The 24,046-nt window shown below is 34.7% G+C and overlaps 1 protein-coding gene across 13 annotated transcripts in view; it reads right to left on the bottom strand.

Moving 5' to 3' along the window:
- MCTP1 (multiple C2 and transmembrane domain containing 1) overlaps nt 1–24,046 on the bottom strand; it is a 360,390-nt gene that overhangs the window by 227,648 nt on the left and 108,696 nt on the right. For 7 of the 13 annotated variants that reach the window (XR_004349160.1, XM_032626358.1, XM_032626364.1 and 4 more), the window contains exons 5-8: nt 21,872–21,983; nt 16,661–16,708; nt 13,891–13,929; nt 5,162–5,221 (exon numbers count right to left, since the gene is read on the bottom strand). Coding sequence is in view for 12 of the 13 variants with exons in the window: in XM_032626358.1 (XP_032482249.1) it covers nt 5,162–5,221; nt 13,891–13,929; nt 16,661–16,708; nt 21,872–21,983 (259 nt within the window). In the remaining variant the exon portion in view is untranslated. The remainder of the gene's footprint in view (nt 1–5,161; nt 5,222–13,890; nt 13,930–16,660; nt 16,709–21,871; nt 21,984–24,046) is intronic. The other 6 variants (XM_032626363.1, XM_032626366.1, XM_032626360.1 and 3 more) reach the window with 5 other exon arrangements.

The raw sequence follows: 24,046 nt of genomic DNA, 5'->3' as shown, positions 1-24,046 counted from the left end.
GAATTAAGCCAGTCTGAAAGATGGGTTAGATCGCACAAAGAAGTAAACATGTATTGAGCAGGTATTATGTGCTGGAGTTTTCATAATCCAGTGTTTTTCATGACAAGTGTTTTTAAGGTACAGAAACTGAGGCACAGAGAAGATAAATACCCTACTTAACACCAAATGGCTAGAGATTGGCAAGTCTGAGATTTGAATCTGGAATTGCTGATAACTGATGATTTTCCCCACTACATCTCAATTTGTGGACAGAGCCTATGAAGTTCAACCCCAAAAATGCGTTTAATTTGTACAGGATTTGTTGAAATACTCTGACTTATGTTTAGATGAAATATATCCCTGGGTATAGGTTACTAAGAAAGGCTAATCAAGGGCTTAAAGGAAGAAAATGTTTTCGAGTGGTAGTAACTCTAGCATATATTGTTAAACAAAACATATGAGAGTTAACTGTACTCTATAACTGTAGTCTCATTAAAAAGGCGGTGAAGTTGTAGAATCTTTCATACAAATTAAGAACACTTCTATGTTCCAGTTCTCGTTAATAAAGTTTACTAATTGCATTCCTTAAAAACTGGATCACTAATGGTAAATTCCTATTATTCTAGATCCTGATTAAAACAGAGAACAAAACCATAAAAGTCTGTTTAGACTTAACGGTGGCTCAAGGAACATTCAGTCATACCAATCTTCTCCCTGTTGTGTGCAAATAATCCTTGGCTTTTGTTATCTTGCTTTTTGGTTTTTTTTTAAACCTGTGTACAACCTAATCCTTCTAAATGAGACCTAGACACTATGAAACTGGAGTGAAAGACATTGCTTGTGTCTTTACAATGGCTGTGTGTGGAGGCAGCCCTTTCCTCTATCTTCAGCACAGAGGTGCACATGCTTTTATTTAATCAAATGATCCACAGACACTACAAAGAAGAGATAATGACAGCCTGGAATGACTGTTTTGTGCTGCAAAGCTTGGAGCGTGGAGCAATTATTAGCTCAATCCCAGGCACAGGCATGTTCTATCTTTCCCTTTTCCTGCTGAGTTTATTCCAGTGAATTGCACCTGGATGATAAGTCCAACAAGTAGATTTGTTCTACAGTCCATCCATCCGCTCAAAGCAGGATTGCCTTTACAGAAAACCCTCCCAGTGCTTTGTCCAGCCTAGTTTGAAGTGTCTCATCTAATAAAGCTTCGATCCCTTTTTTTCTTAGAAGATGATTCACTGGCCCTATAATCCTTAGAGAAATTCTCCAGGTTTTTATCTTTAAACCTTCTTTCCTATTTCTACTGCTTCTTGATACAATTTACATTGTCAGGAAGGTATTTATGTTTACTTCAGATGTTCTAACTACCCTCTCTAAACTTAACTGGCCAAACAAATGATCTTAAGCTTTTACTATATTTGCTCAAAATATATACTAATAGAAAAGCACCACATAACTTGTAACCCTGTTGGTTTGCTGAAGTAATCTATAGGTTTCTACCAATGGTATGGTAAAGAAATAATGAGTCCTGTGTTTGACTTACAGAGACATTTTTTGAGACTTTAAATTAAAAGTTAATTTTTTGTCCTGAGGGTCTTACTTTCACACCTATTGATAGAAATAATACCTGAACTTTTCTTGGGTGTATGTCATATACATTTGAGTTGTTCAGAATGTAAGCACTTCCGCAAAGGATCACATTCTTGTTTTACAAAGGCAATATCTCTTCTCCTTGGTCCTTTAACAATACTTCTGTCTGATCCTACCACAAGGTAGTGCTCTCACATAACTCTGGATTGTTCTCTATTCTATGCACTCCTTTTCACCCATTTCATATTACGATCCATTCTCCACTTTTTTGTATGAGGTATCTTGGCATAGCCCAGCCTTCTCCATTTAAACAATATTAAAATCTCTATTTAATTCACTACAATGCTCTCTTAAGATGGATTGTTCAATTAGCTCTCAGTCATCAGAATCTAAATGTCTAGTCAATGGAGATAACTGAGAAGGAACTTAAATGTACTAAATATTTGAAAGAACTGCACTGAATTACCATCCTTTAATGGGAAGTTAAAAGTCTTTAATGAAATTCTGACTTAGAGTAATCCAATTGGCTTCACATATTTTTATTACTCTCATGAGAAACACGATAATTGCCATAACCACTGCTTAATGTTTTGTGTCCTAAGATACCATATTTTGATAAATTATAAATGGCATGCTTTTGGAAAAATTAGAATATCCCTTTATCATTTTTCTTTCCATTATTCTGCTCTCAAGAAAATTAAGATACAGCAAGTAGCACTGACATTCGTTGAGCAAGTTCTCAACAGGTTTAGTTTCACTCAGTGTAACTCAGGTACTGTCTCCTGGACACGTGTATTAATCCTTAAAAATAAGCTGTTAAATTTTTCTTTCAAATTGCATTCTGTTTAATTCATGAAGCACACATACTCTCTTCATGTAAGATTTTATCTGAGCTGTTAGGTTTTCTGCATATCTGAAAATGTTATGGGAAACCTCTTTTCATATACATCTCCTCTAAAAGTTCATCAGAATACAAACATTGCTGGGGCAAAGGTCAATGAGGCTGGTTATCAGAGTGACCTTTGACTGTGAATATGAAAGATCACATAGCAGGAAAAGGTAAAGATAGAACATGCCTGTGCCTGGGATTGAGCTAATAATTGCTCCACGCTCCAAGCTTTGCAGCACAAAACAGTCATTCCAGGCTGTCATTATCTCTTCTAAAGCAGACTTGGTCACTGATTTTCTGATTTTGTAAAATGGAACCTAAAATACAGCAACATCACAGCCCTGAAACACGTCTACTCATTGGTGGCTTAAGGAGCTGTGGAGGAGAGGGTCACATAACACAATAAGAATTTGAAAGGCTGTCAATGAAGACTAACTAAGGGGCAGCTCTACTTATATATCGCATCTCTATTCATCAACCCCAAAAGGAACTCAAGTGCTTTAAGTCTTCACCAAAACATTTATTTCTCTGACATTCAGAAAGAGAAACATTGGCCCTGATCATACCATTTAGGTACTCCAGGGCAATGGCATCACTTCTCTGGGCCTTAGTTTCCTCATTGGTAAAATAAATGACCCCAAAAGGTTCTGCTTTTATGACTCCATTTGTTTGTCACTCAATATATGCTCAGAAGAAAGACAATAGACCACTGCACTTCAGATACAAAAAAAGCTATCTTTTAAATGTGCATATTTGATATTCTAAAATAAGACAGTTGGGCTTCCCTGGTGGCGCAGTGGTCGAGAGTCCGCCTGCCGATGCAGGGGACACGGGTTCGTGCCCCGGTCCGGGAAGATCCCACATGCCGTGGAGCGGCTGGGCACGTGAGCCATGGCCGCTGAGCCTGCGCGTCCGGAGCCTGTGCTCCGCAACGGGAGAGGCCACAACAGTGAGAGGCCCGTGTACCGCAAAACAAACAAACAAACAAAAATAAATAAATAAATAAAATAAGACAGTTTAAGAGATTGAGAAAGGTTAATAAAGAATATTTAAGGATGGATACAACCAAATGGGAAGTACTGATAAGTGGAAGACTAATTTGGGAGTAGAAAGTGAAAAGAAGATGCTGAAAAAAATCTTTTGAAAAGAAAACCCTTGAAAAGTAGTGTTTATGGAGTTGGTCCTGGTGGCAAGTCTTCAAAGTGATCATGCTGCATGCAGAACAAACACAACACAGAACACCCCTGAATTCTGCTTGGTTGGCATATGAATTCACAGTAATTGTGGGTCTTAAGAAAACAGAGAAAAAAATTTTCCCAAAAGCCATTTTCCATTTAAAGTAATGGGACAATTCGAAAGTAGTCACTCTGTGTGTTCAGGGATAATGCATGAACCTATAAGAGGAAATATTATTATTTTACCAATGATACAGAATAACATCAGTGAAGGCAGCCATCAGTAGACTGAAAGGAAATGAAGAGGTTATAATAACTAAAGTGAGCTCACACAAATACAAGACTGCAAAAAAAAAAAAAAAATGTGTGTGGAGGAGGCAGAAGATAAAGAGATGTGGGTTTACTTGCTCATTGGTCAAGTCGATGCATGACTTAATCTAGTACCTGCCAGTCGGCTTATGAGACACTGCAACAAATCTTAAAATTCTCAAAGGAGAAATGTAGTTTTCAGTCATGAGCAGTTTAAGAGCTAAGAAAAGAAAATGGCAGGGCTTCCCTGGTGGCGCAGCGGTTGAGAGACCGCCTGTCGATGCAGGGGACACGGGTTCGCACCCCAGTCCGGGAGGATCCCACATGTCGCGGAGCGGCTGGGCCCGTGAGCCGTGGCCGCTGAGCCTGCGCGTCTGGAGCCTGTGCTCCGCAACGGGAGGGGCCACAACAGTGATGAGGCCTGCGTACCGCAAAAAAAAAAAAAAATGGCAAAGTTCTATGAGTGTAGCATTTTCATTGCAGTATCTATTGCTAGGTAATCACATGCCAAGTGTGAACATTCAAGAAAGAGGGAAACTTTTGAAGGCAAAGCAGTGAGTGCATTAGTAAAATGCATAAATTATTAGCAAAAAGGCATAAATCACGCCTTGCACAATGCAGAATTAAAGCAGAGGAAAAGGATGACAGAACTCATTATGTTTAAGTCATGAAAGCGTAAATAACATTAAATTGCAATGGTACTGAAAACAAGTTCTCTGTGGAATTTTCTTTTTTTCTTTTTTATTCAAAGCAAAAGCAGAGTTGCTGTTTTCTAATTCATAGGATTTTTTTTTCCAAAGAAAAAATACTATCTAGTATGTATATAGTACAAGATCATTGTAATAGAAGTAAATTTTTCCCAGATAGATGGAACAGATTTTACAAGAAGGGAAAAAGAACCTTTATGGACCCTCTAGACAGTGCCATCATATTCCTGAAAGATGTGTGGGCCTCTAATTGTTAAAAATCTGGGATAAATTTGGGCCCACAAGGAACTGATTTCAAAGCAATATGTTAAATATATGAAGTTCTTAGTTTTTACAAATGAAGAGTGAGTCACCTAAATGACTTAGAATAAGTGTTAATAAAGAAGACAAATGAATACACCTCTCTGAGAACCTATTTTAAAAAGGGAATTTCTTAATTCACATTTAACTCTCTAAATAACTATTCAGAACCAAAAGTCAGGAACATTAAATATAAAGGATTTAGACATTACCCTCCAAAAGAAAGACTTCACAGAGAAATAAGATCCAACCACTTCGTTTTCTGAGAGTTCCTAAAAATAAACAAATATTTAGCTAAATTTTGAGGTGTTTTGAGAATACTTGATTGGCTCAGCAAAATTAAGACAAGTGAAAACCCTAAAATCATATATGCTAAAGACACTTTGGATGTTTATAAACTGTAAGTTTTTTCTTTTTTTGAATAAAGTTTTTTTTATTTCAATTAAAGTTTGTCTTATTCATATTTGACACAATGGTAGTAAAGTTTAGAGGATTATTTCTGTAATTTTAAAAGAATATACTTACCTCTTTATTAGCTGTTGATTAATATATCTTTGTCTAACATTTTATTTTAAAAAGTAGAACTGCTTAAACATATTTTAAGATTCTGAAATAAACCAGATAACATCCATTCCTTTTAACAAAAAAATTTAATACCACAGACCTTCAGAGCATTTTTAAAGAATGATAACAGAAATCTTATTTATAAACATATACCTAGTCAAATTTGGCTTAATTCCTTACTAAAAACTTCCTAGTTTTATGATATAACATTTAATATATAAGATATAAATTCCTTAGTTAACTGAAGCTCCCCCAAAATAATGTTAAAAATAAACGAATACTAAGACAAGGTGGCTATTTAGTTGGAAACAAAGCAATGGATTCATATTGGACATTTTATTACTTAATCCTCAGACTTTTATAAAGTGAAACCAATTTGCCTTTAGGAAATCAAAAGCACAGTTACTCACTTTTAAAGAGAACATTTAAATTACATGCATCCTTTAAACTTTCATGTTTTGCATCCTGTTTCTGGGTGTCAGTTATGGTAATATTATGGGAAACTGATGACAGTTATGAGAAAGCATCAGCCTTTGACACTGTGATGTAGAGGAAGCCGTTTTGTAATTTATTTGATTATTCCATGATTTTGTGTTAGCAACTAAGATGGTAGTGGTCCAGCACCTAGCATGATACTTAATTATGCATAGTAGGTGCTCAATAAATATTTGATTGACTGTTAGTCACATGGAATTTCATTTGCTTAAGGATATATATTTCTTTCAAAGTGATCCTTCCAAAAATCATATCAGAAAATAATAACAAACTGAAGTACTTTAGGGTGTGCAGCAATTTGAGTAATTTAAGTTTAGCTAGAATTATATCAGAGATCATCTATGCAATCTACCTGTGCTTTTTACATGAAATCTATTTCTTAATGAAACTAATTACATTTTCCTAAGTTACTTGTATACAGTTCGGTCAGGTAGCATACTAATGTCAGGGTCATCGGGAAAAAGTCTTGAGTTTAAGACACGATTTTATCATCACTACAGATTTATAATTCATTTACCCTTACAGGTATGGTTCTCATCTGCCACACTTAGCACACTGTTGTATCAGTTTCTGAAAAGAAAATTCTAAAAAAATACACTTACATTTGGACGTGAGGGCACAAACCTTAGATGGAATGATTGCAATTTTTTTGATGCTATGCTACTGTTTAACTCAAAGAAACCTTATTCTAGCTTTTGGAAAAGATGCAGCTTTTCCTATTCTACTGCCAATTCTCTTCTTACCTTGATTCCCAGTTCTCTTTTAATTAAGCAGCATGCTTAGCAAAATGTGGATAAATTTTAAAGTATCATTTGAAAGAAATTATTTCTCGAAGCTTCTTACACAAATAATTTCCCCAGAGCCAATAACACAAATTATTTAGCTAACATTGAGTTTTTTCTCAATGTTTCTCAATTGCAAAATGTGTTAAATCAATGTGAAAGTCTTGGCTCTAGACTTGACAGTTACAACAATTAAGACAACCATTTAGCATTTAAAAATATTGTTACTTCATTTAAAGTTTGGGAGGTCTAAGGTGATCTAATACTGAAATTGCACCAACTCCATACTCACCATTCTTCCTCAGATGAACACCGAGGGCAATGATCTAATTATGTGATTAGTATGCGAAGAGCAAAATGAGATTGATGAATTGGCGGCGGGGAGGGGAGATTTTAATTATCAAGATTTAGAACTTACATTTCTCTGTTAAAATTTGAGAAACAAAAATACCAGTCACATTTGGATCCACTGAAGTCCCCAGGCTGTGCTTTTAATGCCATGTTTAACTACTTCTGTCATTATTAACTAAAATTTATATTTCATTTTACAACCCACATTGTCATGTAAATTTAGGTCTTTATTTCAAATGAAACAAGTTAATTTTCCTGTGGACGCTTTTGCCATTTATAGCTCTGATAAATATAAAATTCACAGCAAACTAGCCAAGGCCTTCTTTTCCCTAGAGTTTCTAATAATAACAATAACAGAAAACAATAATAATGAAACACCTGGAATTACGATAATGAGTTCTAAACAAAAGTGGTGATTTTAATATGGAGGGCAAGAAAAGCAGAATAAACTCTTCAAGAATCCCAGGGAAGACTTGTCCTAAATTATAATTATAGATATTTAGTTACACTTCAGTCTCCATCAAGACAAGAGGTTGGCAAGTGAGGGAAAGTGCCATTTTAAAAGTGCTAAAATTATAAAGTAACAACAAATGGAAACAGAACGAAAACCAGAGGTATCAAGTTGATGAAGGAAAATAACTGTAGTTATTCTGAATGATGAATTGTTGAACTATTTCTGCTGAGGTTTTGAATTTATTAAGTAGCAAGATCCATTGGTAATATTGTTTTTAAATCTATTTTTTGCCTCGAAAAAACCAACACAGACTAAGAAAATTTCTCCTCAAAGATCAATAATCCTTCTGTCAATCTAAGAGTTAATGAGATTTTAAATTTAAAAATCTAGAACATGTATTCTTTTTCTCAGAGAAATAAAACTAAAGGACAGTCCATTTTTTCCCATAACAAATGAATATGATGCTATTTTTCACCCTTCTATGTAAAATAAATCACAGAAATCTTCAATGTCTTTGCCATCAGACAAACAAGGATAGCCACTGAACTTTTATTGAAAGTGGTATCTTTTGTTAGCCTTAATATGTACAGGCCTTTAAACCCATTGCGTGTTGTTTTAATTCAGCAATTCTATGACACTCAAGACATTCACAATAGATTGGAAATTGTGAAGCCTGAGATTCCAATGTCAAAGTCAAGCCAGGTAGCAGTATTATTACACAGCATGTTTTTATAGGTGTATAATTTCCTTTTATGAATACCTCTATGGGCATTTAAGAGGTAAAAAAATGAATAAATTCATAAGTAAATAATTTTCATAGACTTTCCTGGTCAGACTGCAATCCGGTTATCAAAGCTGTGGCTCTCAGATGCCTCCGTCAAGTTGACTAAGCCTATCGATGTGTCATTGAAAACAGGGATGTGAAGTAAGTAGAACTGCACACCGAAACACAATTTTCTGGTTCCTCAAATAGATGTTCATATCATTTATACTCATTAAACATAAATATAATCCCCCTGCAACTCCCACTGTCCTTTCAAATATTGTTGAAGGGAGAGAGACAAGGTCAGCTCCCCAGAGGACCCACCAGGCTGAAGCCTGGCCTTGCTTTGTCTTTTATTTTTTTTAGAAATTTTACCTTAAGTGTTTCATATGTGTGTGTATGTTTGTAGATATGTATATATAAGTACACGCATATGTGTGTATATATTGCTGTCAACCAGGGCTTGTCAACCAGTCCTTACAAAATTATGATTTAATTTCATTGTAAACATTTAGGGGGCTTTAAAACCAATAAATCTCCTCCCGGTCACACTCAATTTAACATATATATATACATACATATGTATATATATATATATGTATATCTAACATATATACATATATGTGTTAAATATATCTGATATACATTATATGTATATACATATATACCTTTGAATTAAAAAGCCATGTAATCTGTGAACCAACCCTTAGCTCCATCATCCTGGAGTCAAGTTATATTAGTTCCCTTCCCTTTGATTAGCCCAGAAAGGGTCTTGGGAAGCCATCAGCTGACTTGGTAGCACATATTAGCAATGTGAAGGCCAGTCTATGACCCCAAATTAAACATCTTACAGCTAGCACGCAGGCATTATGGAATCCATCTTCTGCCTGAGATTACATTTTGTCCTTTCACTTTGTGCCAACTCATCCAGATTCTCTCCCCAAAGGACCCACAACATTTTAAAAATTCAACATGAGTGGTCAAATAAATGTAATGCCATTGTTACAGAAATCCCTGTAGTTATGAATTACAATACATAAAAATGTATGATATCTTATACCTATGGGAAAACCCTGTCAAAACAGCAAGAAAAAAATCATCTCAATATAAAATTTAATTACGGCTCCATGTATTTTGAGGGGATAATCAAATATTTACTGACATTAAGCTATCGCTATTTTAAATAAACTTACTACAAATTTTAGGAGTGTAATTAATTGAGGTAAAAATACAGTCCTTTAGAATGCAAATGTTCATGCTATTAGCCCTTTGTTTATTGCAGCATTGTGGACTCTTAGAAGCCCTAATTATGAGGTTGACTTTATAGCATTTCCAAATAACAGAAATTTGGGAGGACAAAATTAATAGTAAGAATTTTTAAAAGAATTTTGTATTTCCTTCAAAAACATGTAAGCAACTAATTTTTTCAAATACATAGGCATAATCATTTGAAACGAGACATCAAAGAAAAGCCATTTTGGTCATTCACAGTTGAGAAAGTCAATGACCCATAAGGTTTTCATTTTTTGCAATTTTTTAAAGATCATCATCTACGTATTATCAGGATACGAGGTCTTTGTAGAAAGGACATGATAATTGTTAAATAATGACTTTTTTCCCCACTATGTCTGACTGTGTGAGACACTTAAAAATTTGTTAATCTGTTTCTCTACCGTTTCTTAAATTAAGGCACTTAGAGGTTTTCACTGATGCATTTTTAATGTGTCATCCAAGGTGTCAGGTTTAACTATGCCCTGCAGACTTACAGTGTTGAGAGTGTTCTCTAGTTTAAATTAACAATATCCTTGCCAAAAGTCTTATTATAAATTGCCTCATTCAACGAGTGAATAAAGTATTTTATAGTTCATTAAAATTATGCTAAGTGATTAAAATAAAATCTTTATAAAAAAGATATATTACTAAAGAAAATAAGCCATCAAGTAACAGAAGATATGCTAATGAGATGTCATCACATAGTCATATTATATTATTCAAAGGATGAACTCTCTTTAAAACAATTTTCAACTGTTATTGTTGAGAATGGAAATTGCAATGTGTATGTCTTTATATTATCACAATGGTTACTTCTCGTAGAATTAAAGTGATTTATTGAAAGCACATAAGTTTATTATCATACCCACTGATAAACTCATTCTTCTATGTTAAAACACACACAATGTAGTATAAAATCATTTCTGCTTGCCATCTATAGAGGCAATTATTTCATTATTTATTTTCCATTTTTTGTTGGACCCCCACAGAATTTATTCACAAAATTCATATACACCTTCTCTTCCAAGCTCATGAAACTTTCTTGTTGAATAATTTAGCCTTACAATAAATTATCAATGATAAGCTTCTTCTAAAGAATAAAATATTACAATAACTCAAAGCATCATCATTTCTCTGCCAAAATGCATTTTGTCACCTAAGTATAATACTTTGACCAGGATAATTATCCAGTTGCCCAAGTTTATGGAGACATCGATCCCTTTCTTCTTAAAATAACATTTTTCTACAACAGCTGAGTGTGGGCAGAATTAGAAATGTGCACAATGGAAAGTGTGCTTGTGGAAAACCAGAATGAATGTTTTAAAGGATGCTACTATCCCCAAAAGAGGAAACACTATGGAATCCATAATTATTTACTGGCTAACACACCATTTAAATATAGCATGTACTTTATACATTCTTCCTTTTCAGGGGTAAGTTTAGGTGTATGTTTTTCCTACTCATTATTAGGTGGTAACACATTTACTCCAAATAATATCTAAGTCTGTCCTGAACAGCAATTACTCCTCAAGTCGGCTCTTCACCTCTCTTGTTTTCATTAGTAAATACAACGCCACATTATGTGATTGCCACAGATTAGATTTCCATAGCAGAAAAAATCTGCTATCGGCAAGACAATGAAAATGAAAAGCAGATATTTAAGTAATGGAAAATTCCATGAGCTGATGAAATTGTATACAGGGGAGATGTGCATATTAAAAAGCTAACAATATCAATAAAGCACTTCCCTGCTCCATGGTTATATCACTTCTGAAAAAAACAAGCAAAGAAAAACTCCATACTGGAGAGAATATCTAACAACACTATCTGACTCTTATTGAAGTCTTTGCCACAAAGTGTATAATTCTCAGATCTCACCTTCACCATGGTGCTCAAAGACAGGCAGCATACGAAGCCCCGCTATAAAAAAGCAGACCTCATTCCCAGAAACCAAGATCCCAAAGAAGAAAATGACCTATTTATATGAAAACTTCACCTTTGACTTTGAGCATAGTTCTATCAAATGTAAAATACTTGTATTTAAGTGTCAGGCAAATAAATTATATTCTCTTTCCAAAAATAAAAGAGGAAAAATCTTTACTCACACAGGAATCTTTAAGGGGAAGGCTGAAATCGTTAGAAAAGGGATGCATTTCCACAACACAGTAACACACGCAACTACATGGTACAGTCATTTATCCCTTAGTTTCTCAGGAAGCACAATTTACTTGAACATTGTCCTCCCTCCTTCAATCCCTGGAGGAAAGAATTGGGGGAGCAGTCTCATTGTATGTGAAGGATGGCGGACTAGGTGGTAATTGAAATTTCAAACTTTCCCTGGATTTTGAATTTAACACTCTGCTCTTGTAACCCTAATATGGATGAATACGGCACATGTTTTAGGGGACATTGACAAACTGAATGAATTATCAGGTATTCAGTATGTTCTCAATGGAAAAAAAAAAAAACAAATGATTTTTTTCTACACAGCATTCAATATCCCCATTAAACTTTATAAAACTGAAAATCCCTTAGGCTAAAAACCCAAAAGCCATATTACCATGAACACTAAAATTAATCTCCCAATGAGTGCAGTTAGGCACAGGGAATTCTGTGTCATCAACGGCCAGCTAGAAAATTCACCAGTTTGAATGTACAATTGGATTATTAGTAATTAAAAACTCTAAGAAGTTTAGACATAAAAATAGTAAAGAGTAGATGTTTATTTATTTATTTATTGTAGATCAAAGGAAAAGACATGGATTTATGTTGACTTAATTGATCCTTAAAATTAAATTTAAATATAAATTAAATGAACTATTTAAAGAAGAATCTTTATGTTTGTTCTTCTACCTCACAATAAAACGGATTATTCCCACTAAGTAATACTAAAAACTATATAATATCCTGTTCTAGCATTACATGTTAACTACAACTGGAAGAGAGATATTGCTACATATTAATGGATTACAATGTTTTTACATAGATATAGTATAAGATAGACACAGAATGAAGAAAGCCAAATTACCTGAATTTTTTAACATATATACTTTCAATATAACACTAATTCTTAAGTACAATTACAAAGAAAAAAGTGTAATACAAATATGAACAGCACAAACATTTCTTTAAGATTGCTGAAATTTTATTTTGGCCTGTAGAAAACATAGTGAACAGTAAGCCAGAAATATTCAGCAATTTTCCTTAATAAATGTTTTTAATTTTATTAAAATGATAAAGGTGATTTTTAACGTGGACCTGACCTTTCTATGATCCAAATTATCTTTTGGTCATTAATTCTACAACAACTGGGAAGAAAGTTTTTACAGTAAGAAATACTTGTTAAAGCAATTAAGACATTACCATAACTAAAAAATCATTTTGATAAGTATTTTCTTAATTCACAATAATGAAAGTGACAAAATCAAAGAAAAATTTAAGTAATAGCATGATTCAATCAGAATGGAAGAAAAAAGATTGTCATGTTCCAGGGTCTAAGAAAATGAATCACTATTCAAAAGGAATACCAACTTTTAAAAATAGAAATTTGAGCAAAAAAGATTTTCACAAATAAAATCCCTTTGATTTATTCCAAGGAGTAGTCATACAAAAGTCAGTTTCATCTTGATATTTATTTGTGTCCAGGAGTGGTATCACCACTGAACAAATTAGAAGCTTAGTTTATATCTTATATATTTTACAAGTTATAAGAAGAGCCAGAGCTTGGTAAGTTATAGGATCCATAAACTCCTCTCACTCCCAAGAGCTATTTATTTCTTGAAGTGAGAAGAGAAAATGATGGAAAATTGTTCTCATGATACACTCCAAAGATGTAGCAATAAAGGAATTTTTGAGTTTAGAAAATCTTAGACTCAGTTTTCAGTGAACAAAAACAGTAAATTACAGGGATCTTCCTTCTCTCTGGAGTTGTCCCTACCCTAGTGCCATTATTTTGTACCTGATCTGGAGCAAAGGCATTTTCTAGACCCTGTGATACAGAGAACAGAAATCAGATGTTGCGACAGATGCTGAGAAGTGACCAGAGATTAGCAAGAGGATGATTTGGATGTGATTGATCAGTGTGATTTCTATTTACTTAAAAAGCATCACATGGTTTGCTTAAAGTTTATGGGGAAAAAAAAACAATTGAAGAGTGATGAAATCCTGAGGTATAGTTTAACGAGGCATGAGAGAGATTGGGAAAGCAGCTGATAGTGCTTCTCAACAAGAAAAGCTGTAAGATCACATGCTAAGTGTTACCTTACTTGATCTTTTCCAACTCTTCCTCATTAGCATTGTCTGTAAATGAAATAAAGCATTTTCATTATCTTATCACTCAAGTACAGGACAGGGCAGCCAATTGTTTTCTGGAGGAAGCTTGACATTTAAACAGCAAATGGTTTCCAGCAACAATTATACAAGACAAAAATTGTTTTTCACGTACAGGCAGCTAGAAGAAGCACCTTTAACATTCAAGCAGTCTTTCTGGTGAGAGTTCATTTCCTTTATTCTTTTGTACAAAGAGATGGGACAGTATATTTTAAATAGAATGGAAAATTTGAAATATCTTATTGATAGGAAAAAAACACACTAAGTCTCCCAATTAGCAATTGTTACTTTTGGTGGTGGAGGCTGATGATGTGCCATGACTTTATAGGGTGTATAATAACTTTTCTCTTCAAACTCATTCAAAGTCTGTTGCATTGGCGGCATATTAGAATTGTCTCTGCTTCCAGTTAATCTTTAATTACATCAGGGTTGACAAATGCTTTCGACTGAGAAAAAGTGCTGCATATCATGATGGCTATTAGTGGATCTTCCTGCTAAATGTTTAGCCATGATATATCCTTTAAACTAGTTTTTTCGTGTCATAGTAAGAGATATTTATGACTTCAAGTTTTAATTAAGGTTGATGGAGATTTGTGATGAGTGCCCAAGATCACTGGTCTCTTGCATAAAGTAACTCATAAAAATTCAATGACTTTTAATTTCCTCTCCAGTTTAAAAAAAATTCTCAATGAACACTGAGGTATTAACTTCCTGATAACCTCTTTACCCTCTCTTAGCTTTATCATTACTTTTAAGGCAGATGAGGGAATATCTGGAACAAAGAATACAGCTTATAGAAATGCTTGCCATATTTATATATCAAGGAAGTACACTCGTGCCTTTAAGAACCCTGTCTCCTTCAGCAAAATTCACTATAAAGCAAGACCATTTCAGAAACCACTCATAAATTACAAAAATACAAAAAAGGAAAGATTTTAATATAAGAGTAAGTCATTTAGTAGGCAACCTTTGGCCTAAACCAAGACAAAGGAATTATGTAGAGGTTCTAGAAGGGGAAAGGAGAAATATCATAAAATTGTCAGGGTTAAGGATACATTCCTCTTTTCTGCAGATAGTGGTTTTATAGGTTACATTTTCTCTATATACACTCTGTGTTAGATATTGACCAAAATATGGAAGAGAAATAGACTTCCTAAGGTTACAACAGTTCCCAATTTTTTTCAAATGGAGTCAGGAACTGCAAAGTATTATTTTATATTTTTTCTAAGTACTAATGTCCAATTTATTCTGAAGCAAAACCCACCATCGGGTTAGGGAGATGGACGTTTAATAGATGTTCGTTGTTGATGTTAAATGAGTTAGTCGTCGTCATCACCACCACCACCACCACTTTGTCATCACTAAAAGGCAATTGGACACGAAATACTTTTGTGGTACGCCATGTTCATAAAAAATGCCCCGTGAAGAGTCAGGCAATAAATTTTCAACTTTCTCAGAAAGCAGAGTTTCAGTGAACAAAGAATGATAATTCCTAGGGACAATGTTCTGAGTCAAATCAGGTGAGAACAATTAACATAAGTAAATCAAAACGGAAAATCTCTTAAGTCATGGCCATTTATCATCATCAACTAGTATCAAAGAATCTTACAAAGTTCCATTTGGTAAGAAATGCTACTATGAAAAAGGGGCTAAGAACATGAGGAAGAGTTGACTCTCAGGGCAACACTATTCAATATTACACAGATTCACTACTGCTGGTCAAAGCCACATCCCCCCACTCAAAACTACTGCACGCGATTAACCTTCTACATGTAAGGCAAACTATAGGGTTAGTATTTTCCTGTCTTTCAAAATCAGTCTTACAAACAAGATGCATGGTATTATTTTTCAGATTGGGACACTGATACAAACAAAAGGTCAGTGATTTCCCTACGTACCAGTATGAAAGATTTGGCAGTTACAGGGACCAATTCATTATTTTCCTGGTTCAGTTTCTAGGAAACTGGGTTTCTAGGGTTAAAGTAGATTCAGTAAAACTGGAATCAGTATAAAAGTTTTCTAAAAAGTGAATTTAACAGACATACTATTAACACTGTTACCTTTACTAACTGTGGGACACTTAGAGAAGAAAGATTGGGGAATGTTAAACATAGGAGATGAAGCAAATTATAGAAAAATAAGATTTATTTTTTGCTATTTGATCTTAACTTCAGCTGAGAAACATATGAATTTGTTTTTGAAAGTGTCATTATCTAATATTATAGTACCTTCAAATTCTTTATTAGCAACTCAACTTTCTTTGAAGCCCAAAAAATGGAATAAGTAGCATAAAAATATGGCCTATGAGCTGCAGAACTGATTATGTTTTTAAAAGATTCCACAATCTCAATCCATTTTTTGCTTTTCCCTTTTGTTGCAATGATTTTTTTTTAGGCAATTACATGACTACTATAGATATAAAAAAAAAATCACAGAATGGCTAAATACTATGGTAGATACATATTATAAAACATATATATTAACTGTTTATAGGTGGATATTTTTTCAAATGTTAGCTTATGGAATAATTCAGAAAATTTTCAAAAATAAACCATAGAGAAAAATATACTTTTTGAATTGGCACTAAAGATCAACTGAGGTTAATTCATATGTTTCTTAAAAGTTTTTACTTTTTAGCTTTAGCCAAGCAATTTGTTAGGTCTAGGTTATCTAAGAGAGTGTGTAACACAAATTAACTCACTTTTATTTCATAAATCCTCCAATGAAGAAAGCTGTGGATTGAACTCTGCTAGAAAAAGAGCCAGAAAGAACTCAAACACACTATCAGACCAAAATACCATAAATATAGGACACACATATATGCACTACACACTTTTGCAGGATCAAACAGGGCATGCATTCAAAACGGAAATGACAGTTGTGTCATGCAAGTCATCAACATGCCCCCCAAGAAGATTTTGGTTTCTCATACATACAACGCTGAAAATTAAAAAATATATATATCTGTCCACATCTGGAATCTTTTAAAAAAGACTCAATCATGACTCAATGGAGAATATTTTAATATAAGCAACTACGAAATACTTTTACTATGACTCCCATTTACTTCTTAATTAGCTATAATTAGATGTTCCATGTTTGAGGGACTTTAGTAGATACAGTAGGCTTGATAGGGTTTTCAACTTGTTCTTCATTTTTACTGAGTTCTAGAACTGGCAATCCACACAAGGAGAAATCATTCCAACCACATAATTCATGGAACACATTGTCAGTATTAACAGTGTTTTAAACACTCACAAGATAACTGATTTAGAACTCTTAGCACTTTGTGATGCTAAGCCCTCTGTATTTCCAGTTACTCATTTCTTCCCACTTTTGATAGCATTTCTTAACATTAATGTTCTATTTCCTACTGGATGGTTAGGATTTATTTGTCAATGGCTCTTGAAATTCATATCATCCATTCTCCATGTTAATCCACAAAAAATATTTAGCAAAGTCTACAAAACACAGGCATAAGAATAAACATGTGCTTTTCTGAACTAAAGTCTTAAGTCCCAAAAGCTTAAAATAGGTTATTTCTGAGCTAATAATCAAAGAGAACAGAACTCATAATTTTGCTGTGTGAAGGTCAATGCAAAATCATCCTCTATTCCTTCTCTATATGTCATTCTGAATAGTAAGTGGACTTGTGAAGCATTTAGTAACTGATTTCTGGTTTGCTGCATTATGAGTCTGAACTCCTCTAAATAAGATTTGTTCTTGGATAATTTGTGGAAGTTCAGCATGTCATTTTCACAGTAGCAATATGTTATATATTTCCAGCATATAAAAATTTAATTTGAAGATACATTGGATAATTGACTGTTTTTAGCCAAGAAATTTCAAATGTATTCCAGGGAAATATATTTAGCCAATACTAGACACGTTACCAAAAGAAAAAAATACAGTGATGTGCTTCTAATTCATTGTCATCATTAGAAATCTTGAGAAGAGCAATATAGACTGATTTTAATCAGATTATCATTAATAGAATAATTTTAAGAATTCAATAGGAAAAGTAAATCATTATCTCCAATATTGTTTGTGACAACCTCAGGGATTTGAATACGGAAGTAAGAAGGAAACTTAAAATACCTTTCCCTGGACCTTTGAAGCATCCCATCAAGCATTCTCTAAGAATCCTCTTAAAGATTCATCCACAGCCTACTGAATAACCACTAGGTACAGAAAGCTGGACCAGGTTTTGAGAGGAGTCATCATAAGAAAGGTAATCAGAAGCAATAATTTATATATATATATAAATATTTATGAATTATTATTATTTTTAACCAGGAGTGATGGGCTATAGGACGGAAGTGAGGTGAGGTACAGTACAGGTATATTTTAGGTAGGAAAGGTCACATTGGAGAAAGCTTGGACTTGAGAGGAGGTGAGCTGTGTAGGAGTCTGTATGGCTGGGATAAAGTTTACAAGTGAGGGAACATATGTCGCTCATTGGAGAGTCTTAAAGCCCTTCATCAGGAGTTTCCATTTCATTAGAGAAATAACCACAGGTCACTGAACACTTAGAAGAAGAATAAAGAGGGAGTTATAGAACTTGGTACAATGCTTATAGATGCTCAATAAGTGGTTTTTTTTCAATAGATGCCTACAACTGGCATCTCTTATTCAGAGTGTCAAACTCTCCTAACTAGTGTCGCTTGCCAATTTTAGAGATCTTAATTAATAAACAGCTCTAGAACTGCTATATAGACTGAAATAAACAAAGGGAGAAAAGCACAAATTTATGTCTTTGTTAGAAATTTTCATCATGTAAAGTATATGCTTAGAAGCCCCAATCCCAATCTAGGAATCCGATTAGCCAGGATACTGGGGGTCCCAACAGAATTTCCTGTAAGGGACCTTTCATGCTTCCTCCCCTGTCCCTGCCCCAGCTGCTTGTCAACAACCAACCCCAGGATCCCAGCTATTGATCACGTCCACAAGGAGGAGCCAGTATAGCCACACTGGTCACTCTTCTCACTGCTTCTCAGTTGTGGCTGAAGTCAAGAGAGCTCGCCAGCCAGAGGCGAACTGCTGTACCTTTTCTGAGGCACTGGCCCCTGATAAGCCACTTGCTTCTCCAGTGCTATTTGGGACTGTGAAGGGGGAGGCATGAAGTAAGGCAAGCAAATGAAAAATACTCAGGGGTAGAAGATTTTTTTCCAAAAAGCTGGGGTAGCCAAAGAAATCTGAACCAAGAAAATGGCATGAAGATTTCAGGAAGAACTCTTTGTGTGAAGGGTGAATGTGGCTGGAGAGATACGATAAGGAGAAAGAAAAAGGAAGAAAAGAAGATTAATAATACCAGATTTTTGATGTGTAACTGTTTCATGTAACCTGTTTTTGTTCCTATTCGTGTTTGATAAATCACTGATGACCCGTAACCAGACACTATAATATTTTTAAATGATCTTTTCTAATTAGAAAGACAGCATGCCTAAATAAGTTTGAACAGCAGTGGAGATTGAAGGGTTTTTGCAAGAATGGTTGAAGAAAAACGAATGTCAGGAACTACTTTGCCTGTGCTGACATATATTTCTGTGTAATTTAGAACAACTCAGCAGCCTTGTCGTAAAGTCTCTTGATACTAACTTAATCCCTCAAACCCTCAGTTTGATGTTAGAGTATTTAATAAATATGCTTTTAATGTAAAAAATCAGCAGACCCTCCATCATCAAATCACCCAAATAACTAAAACAGCTGCCATATCATTAGAATCCCCAGTAATACTGGCAGTTTGGATGGTTTGGAGACACGTCCTAAGACCTCAGGCACTTTAGGTATTTTCATTTATGGTGTTTTCCTTCATTAAAATAACAAAGGAACCCCTCCCCAAATATTCTATCACCAAGTTTTGTTGATTTTACCTCCTATAGATAAACTTCTTCATTTCTTTTCATCTCTACCTCTTGACAATTCTAATCCAAATCTCCATCATCTTCCACCAGGATTTTCAAAATAGCTCCTAGTTGGTCTCCAAGCATTCATTCTTAACACTTTCATCTGTTTTCTACAATGCAGCCACACAACAAAAGGCAAATAAAATGATGCCACTTCCTATTTACAGACTTTTCAAAGGCTTCCCATTGCTCTTTGGGGAAAGACCACAAACCTTAACATGGCCAACAGTCCCTATGCAGTCTGGGAGTCTCCCTTTCACTGTCATCATGCACCAGGACCTTTCACACTCTGCTTGCTTCCACCTTCTCCAAGCTCCAGTACTTTTTCAATTCTTGGAGTGCAGCTTGGTTTCTCTAGCCACAGGGCCTTCGCACGTGCTATTTCCTCTGCTTGAACTATTTCCTCTCTTCCTGTGTTTTTGCCTTTATCAACTTCTATTCACACTTCAGACCTCATCTCCCATTTGACTTCCTTGGAGAATTCCTGTTCCCGACTAGAACAAATTCTCCTATATTTGCTCTACAGCAGCATGCACCTCTCTTTTATGGCACTTAAAACAGTTGTCATTTTACATTTCCTTCCATGATTATTTGATTTCTGAGCTCTCCACTGGATTTCAGTTCTACTGTATCCAAAGGGTCTAGCACAGGATTTGGCTTATAGTAGGTTCCTCGTGAATACCAGGATTATTTGAATAAATGAACACTTATACTTTATTCCTGTGTATGGATTAGCCAGCTAGCATATACTCCTTGGCTTGCACTGGGTGAAATAATATATTCTGAATTGGTGACTTTTAAAATGATGGGCTTTTATTTCTAAATGTTCTCTGTGAAAAAATGTCCTCACACACCCTTCCATCTGCGCATATGGGCCTATGCCTGTGCACATACATACATTCTTTTACAGTGCTAAGTTCTCCAAGTAGGTATTATTTGATAGTACTTGTTCGAAAAGAAAAGTTTCTTCCTCACTGAATGAAATATAGATACTTAAATCATTCTTTGCAAATATTACATATGTGCTCGTTGTTTAATTTTTTTAAAGGATAGAGAAAAATACCTTGAAAAGGGTGAATTTTTCAATGAGTTTAAAACACTTCCAAATTTGAAGTTGTAATTCACTATTTTTATTTACAATCTAGGGAAAAATGCCAGTAATTCCTTTCCAGCAGAAAACATATACCAACTTTAATCATGCATTATTTTAAACCAGCAATACACACATTGCTGAAATAGAGTATTTAAACTTGCCTAAAAAATTATGTCTACTCCTAAAATGTGTTGCAATCAGAACTAGTGAGAATAGCTACCAGTATGTGAAAGTACCCTGAGTCTAATAAATAAATTCTGGTAAATTGTGGCAGAAAGTGCACTGGCAAGCATACCGATGCAGGTCAAACCTGATATTTTTTAACGTCACTTCAACAGTGCTGGAGTAATTAGCTCCTCTGTATCCCTTGTCAGTTTCTCATAGCTGCATGGTGTGCAAGGAAGTACAGACAGCCAGGGCTGGAAAATGGGTAACACCGATATGGAAGTCCATCAAGAAGATGAAAAGTACTCACTAATCATTCATCAAACAAATACCAGAAAGCAGAAACTCTATTGTAATTTCACCTCATTTTCTTTGTTATGGTACATCTGACAATATAATCAAAATAGTAAGGTCTGGACACCTCAATGTGGAAAAATATAATCTCTGAATAAATACCACCATTTGCTACAAATAACAGTCTGAAATTGGAAAATAAAATAATGATAAAAGATGCAAACGTATCCCTTATTTATAAGAGGTTCTGATCTGGAGAATAAAATAGGAAATTTGAATTCAAAAAATACAGTACAACTAGACTACTGATACCCAGGATACTCACAGAAACAAAGAACAGGCCAGATCTTCTTATGCTGTTTCTCTTTAATATTACCTTTGGGTTCAGAGAAGGCTCACGACATTCAAACAAGTGAGAGCAAGAAAGCTACAACTAGGCTGAGGGGGAACTTACCACATCCCTGTGTTCTCCTTCCTTAGGGGTAAGGACGACTGAGAGCAAAATGATTCCAAGATCATGGTCAGGATAGTGGGGATCTTTCAGTGTGACGGTCACATCCGTGGGCCTATGATATAAAATATTAAGATTTTGAGCATGAAGGAAACCATCGACAAAACTACTGAATGAGAAAAGATAGTTGCAAATGATATATCCAATAAGGGTTTAATACCCAAAATATATAAAGAACTCATACAACTCAGTATCAAAAAAACAAGCAATTTGATTTAAAAATGGATAAACATGTTTCCAAGAAAGACATGCAGATGGCCAACAGACACATAAAAAGATGCTCAAAATCACTAATTATCAGGGAAATGCAAATCAAAACCACAATATTGTCACCTCACACCTGTCAGAATGGTGATTATCAAAAAAGCAACAAACAATAAGTGTTCGTGAGGTTGTGGAGAAAAAGGAACACCTGTATACTGTTAGTGGGAATTTAAATTGGTGCAGCCACTATGGAAAATGATACGGAGGTGCCTGAAAAAATTAAAAATAGAACTATCATATGATCCAGCAATTCTACTCCTGGGTATCTATTCAAAGGAAACAAAAACAGCAACTGGAAGAGATACATGCACCCCTATGTTTATTGCAGCATTATTTACAATAGCCAAGATATGGAAACAACCAAAGTATCCATTGATAGATGAAAGGATAAAAAAGATGTGGTATTTATGTGTATATATATCTATATATGTACACACACACACACACACACACACACAAAGGAATATTACTCAGCCATAAAAAGAGAGTGAAATCTTGCCATTTGCAACAATACGGATGGACCTGGAGGGTATCATGCTAAGTGCAATAAGCCAGACCAAGACAGACAGCATATGATTTCACTTATATGTCAAATCTAAAAAAATAAACAAAGCAGAAACAGACTCATGGATACACAGAACAAACTGTTGCCAGAAGGGAGGGGAGTGGGGGAATGGACTAAATAGGTGAAGGGAATTAAGAGGCAGAAACTTCCAGTCATAAAATGAATACACAGGGATATAACGTACAGCATAGAGAATATAGTCAACAATGTTGTAATAACTTTGTATGGTGACAGATGGTTACTAGACTTATTGAGATCATTTTGTAATGTCTATAATTGTCAGAGCCACAATGTTGTATACCTGAGACCAATACTGTATGTCAACTATGCTTCAATAAAAAATAAATATATAAAATAAAAAAAAGATTTTGAACTGTCATTAAATGAGTAAGCAAAAATATATACTATATATATATATTTTTTTAACATCTTTATTGGGGTATAATTGCTTTACAATGGTGTGTTAGTTTCTGCTTTATAACAAAGTGAATCAGTTATACATATACATATGTTACCATATCTCTTCCCTCTTGCGTCTCCCTCCCTCCCACCCTCCCTATATATATATATTTTTAACATCTTTATTGGAGTATAATTGCTTTACAATGGTGTGTTAGTTTCTGCTGTATAACAAAGTGAATCAGCTATATGTATACATATATCCCCATATCCCCTCCCTCTTGCATCTCCCTCCCACCCTTCCTATCCCACCCCTCTAGGTGGTCACAAAGCACCGAAACTGAGTTATTTGTAGTGACGTGAATGGACCTAGAGTCTGTCATACAGAATGAAGTAAGTCAGAAAGAGAAAAATAAATACCGTATGCTAACACATATATATGGAATCTAAAAAAAAAAATTGGTTCTGAAGAACCTAGGAGCAGGACAGGAATAAAGATACAGACATAGAGAATGGACTTGAGGACACAGGGAGGGGGAAGGGTAAGTTGGGACAAAGTGAAAGAGTGCATGGACTTATATATACTATATATTTTTAAGAAGAAAAGGAATTTTGTCTTCCTTTAATTTCCTGGTACAATTTTTGTTGTTATTAAAATAACATCAATGTATTAAGTTATCCAATAAATCATGGGCCAATTGGGTATACTTGGATTCACTGCCTAAGTTTCAGCTCTTCACGGGGTTCTAGAAAGGCTGTGAGGTTGCTGGGAAGGCTACGGAAGTACAGCAGTATTAAGAAAATTGTAAGGCCCTTCTCTGTGATCTCTAAATACACAGAGAGCAATAGCAGCTATTTTCTATAAATTTGAGTCCAACAACTCAATAACG

The sequence above is a fragment of the Phocoena sinus genome, chromosome 3 (genome assembly GCF_008692025.1).
Source record: "Phocoena sinus isolate mPhoSin1 chromosome 3, mPhoSin1.pri, whole genome shotgun sequence".
Taxonomy (NCBI): domain Eukaryota; kingdom Metazoa; phylum Chordata; class Mammalia; order Artiodactyla; family Phocoenidae; genus Phocoena; species Phocoena sinus.
The sequence above is the reverse complement of the archived record's forward strand: the minus strand, read 5'-3'. Positions and strand labels throughout refer to the sequence as shown.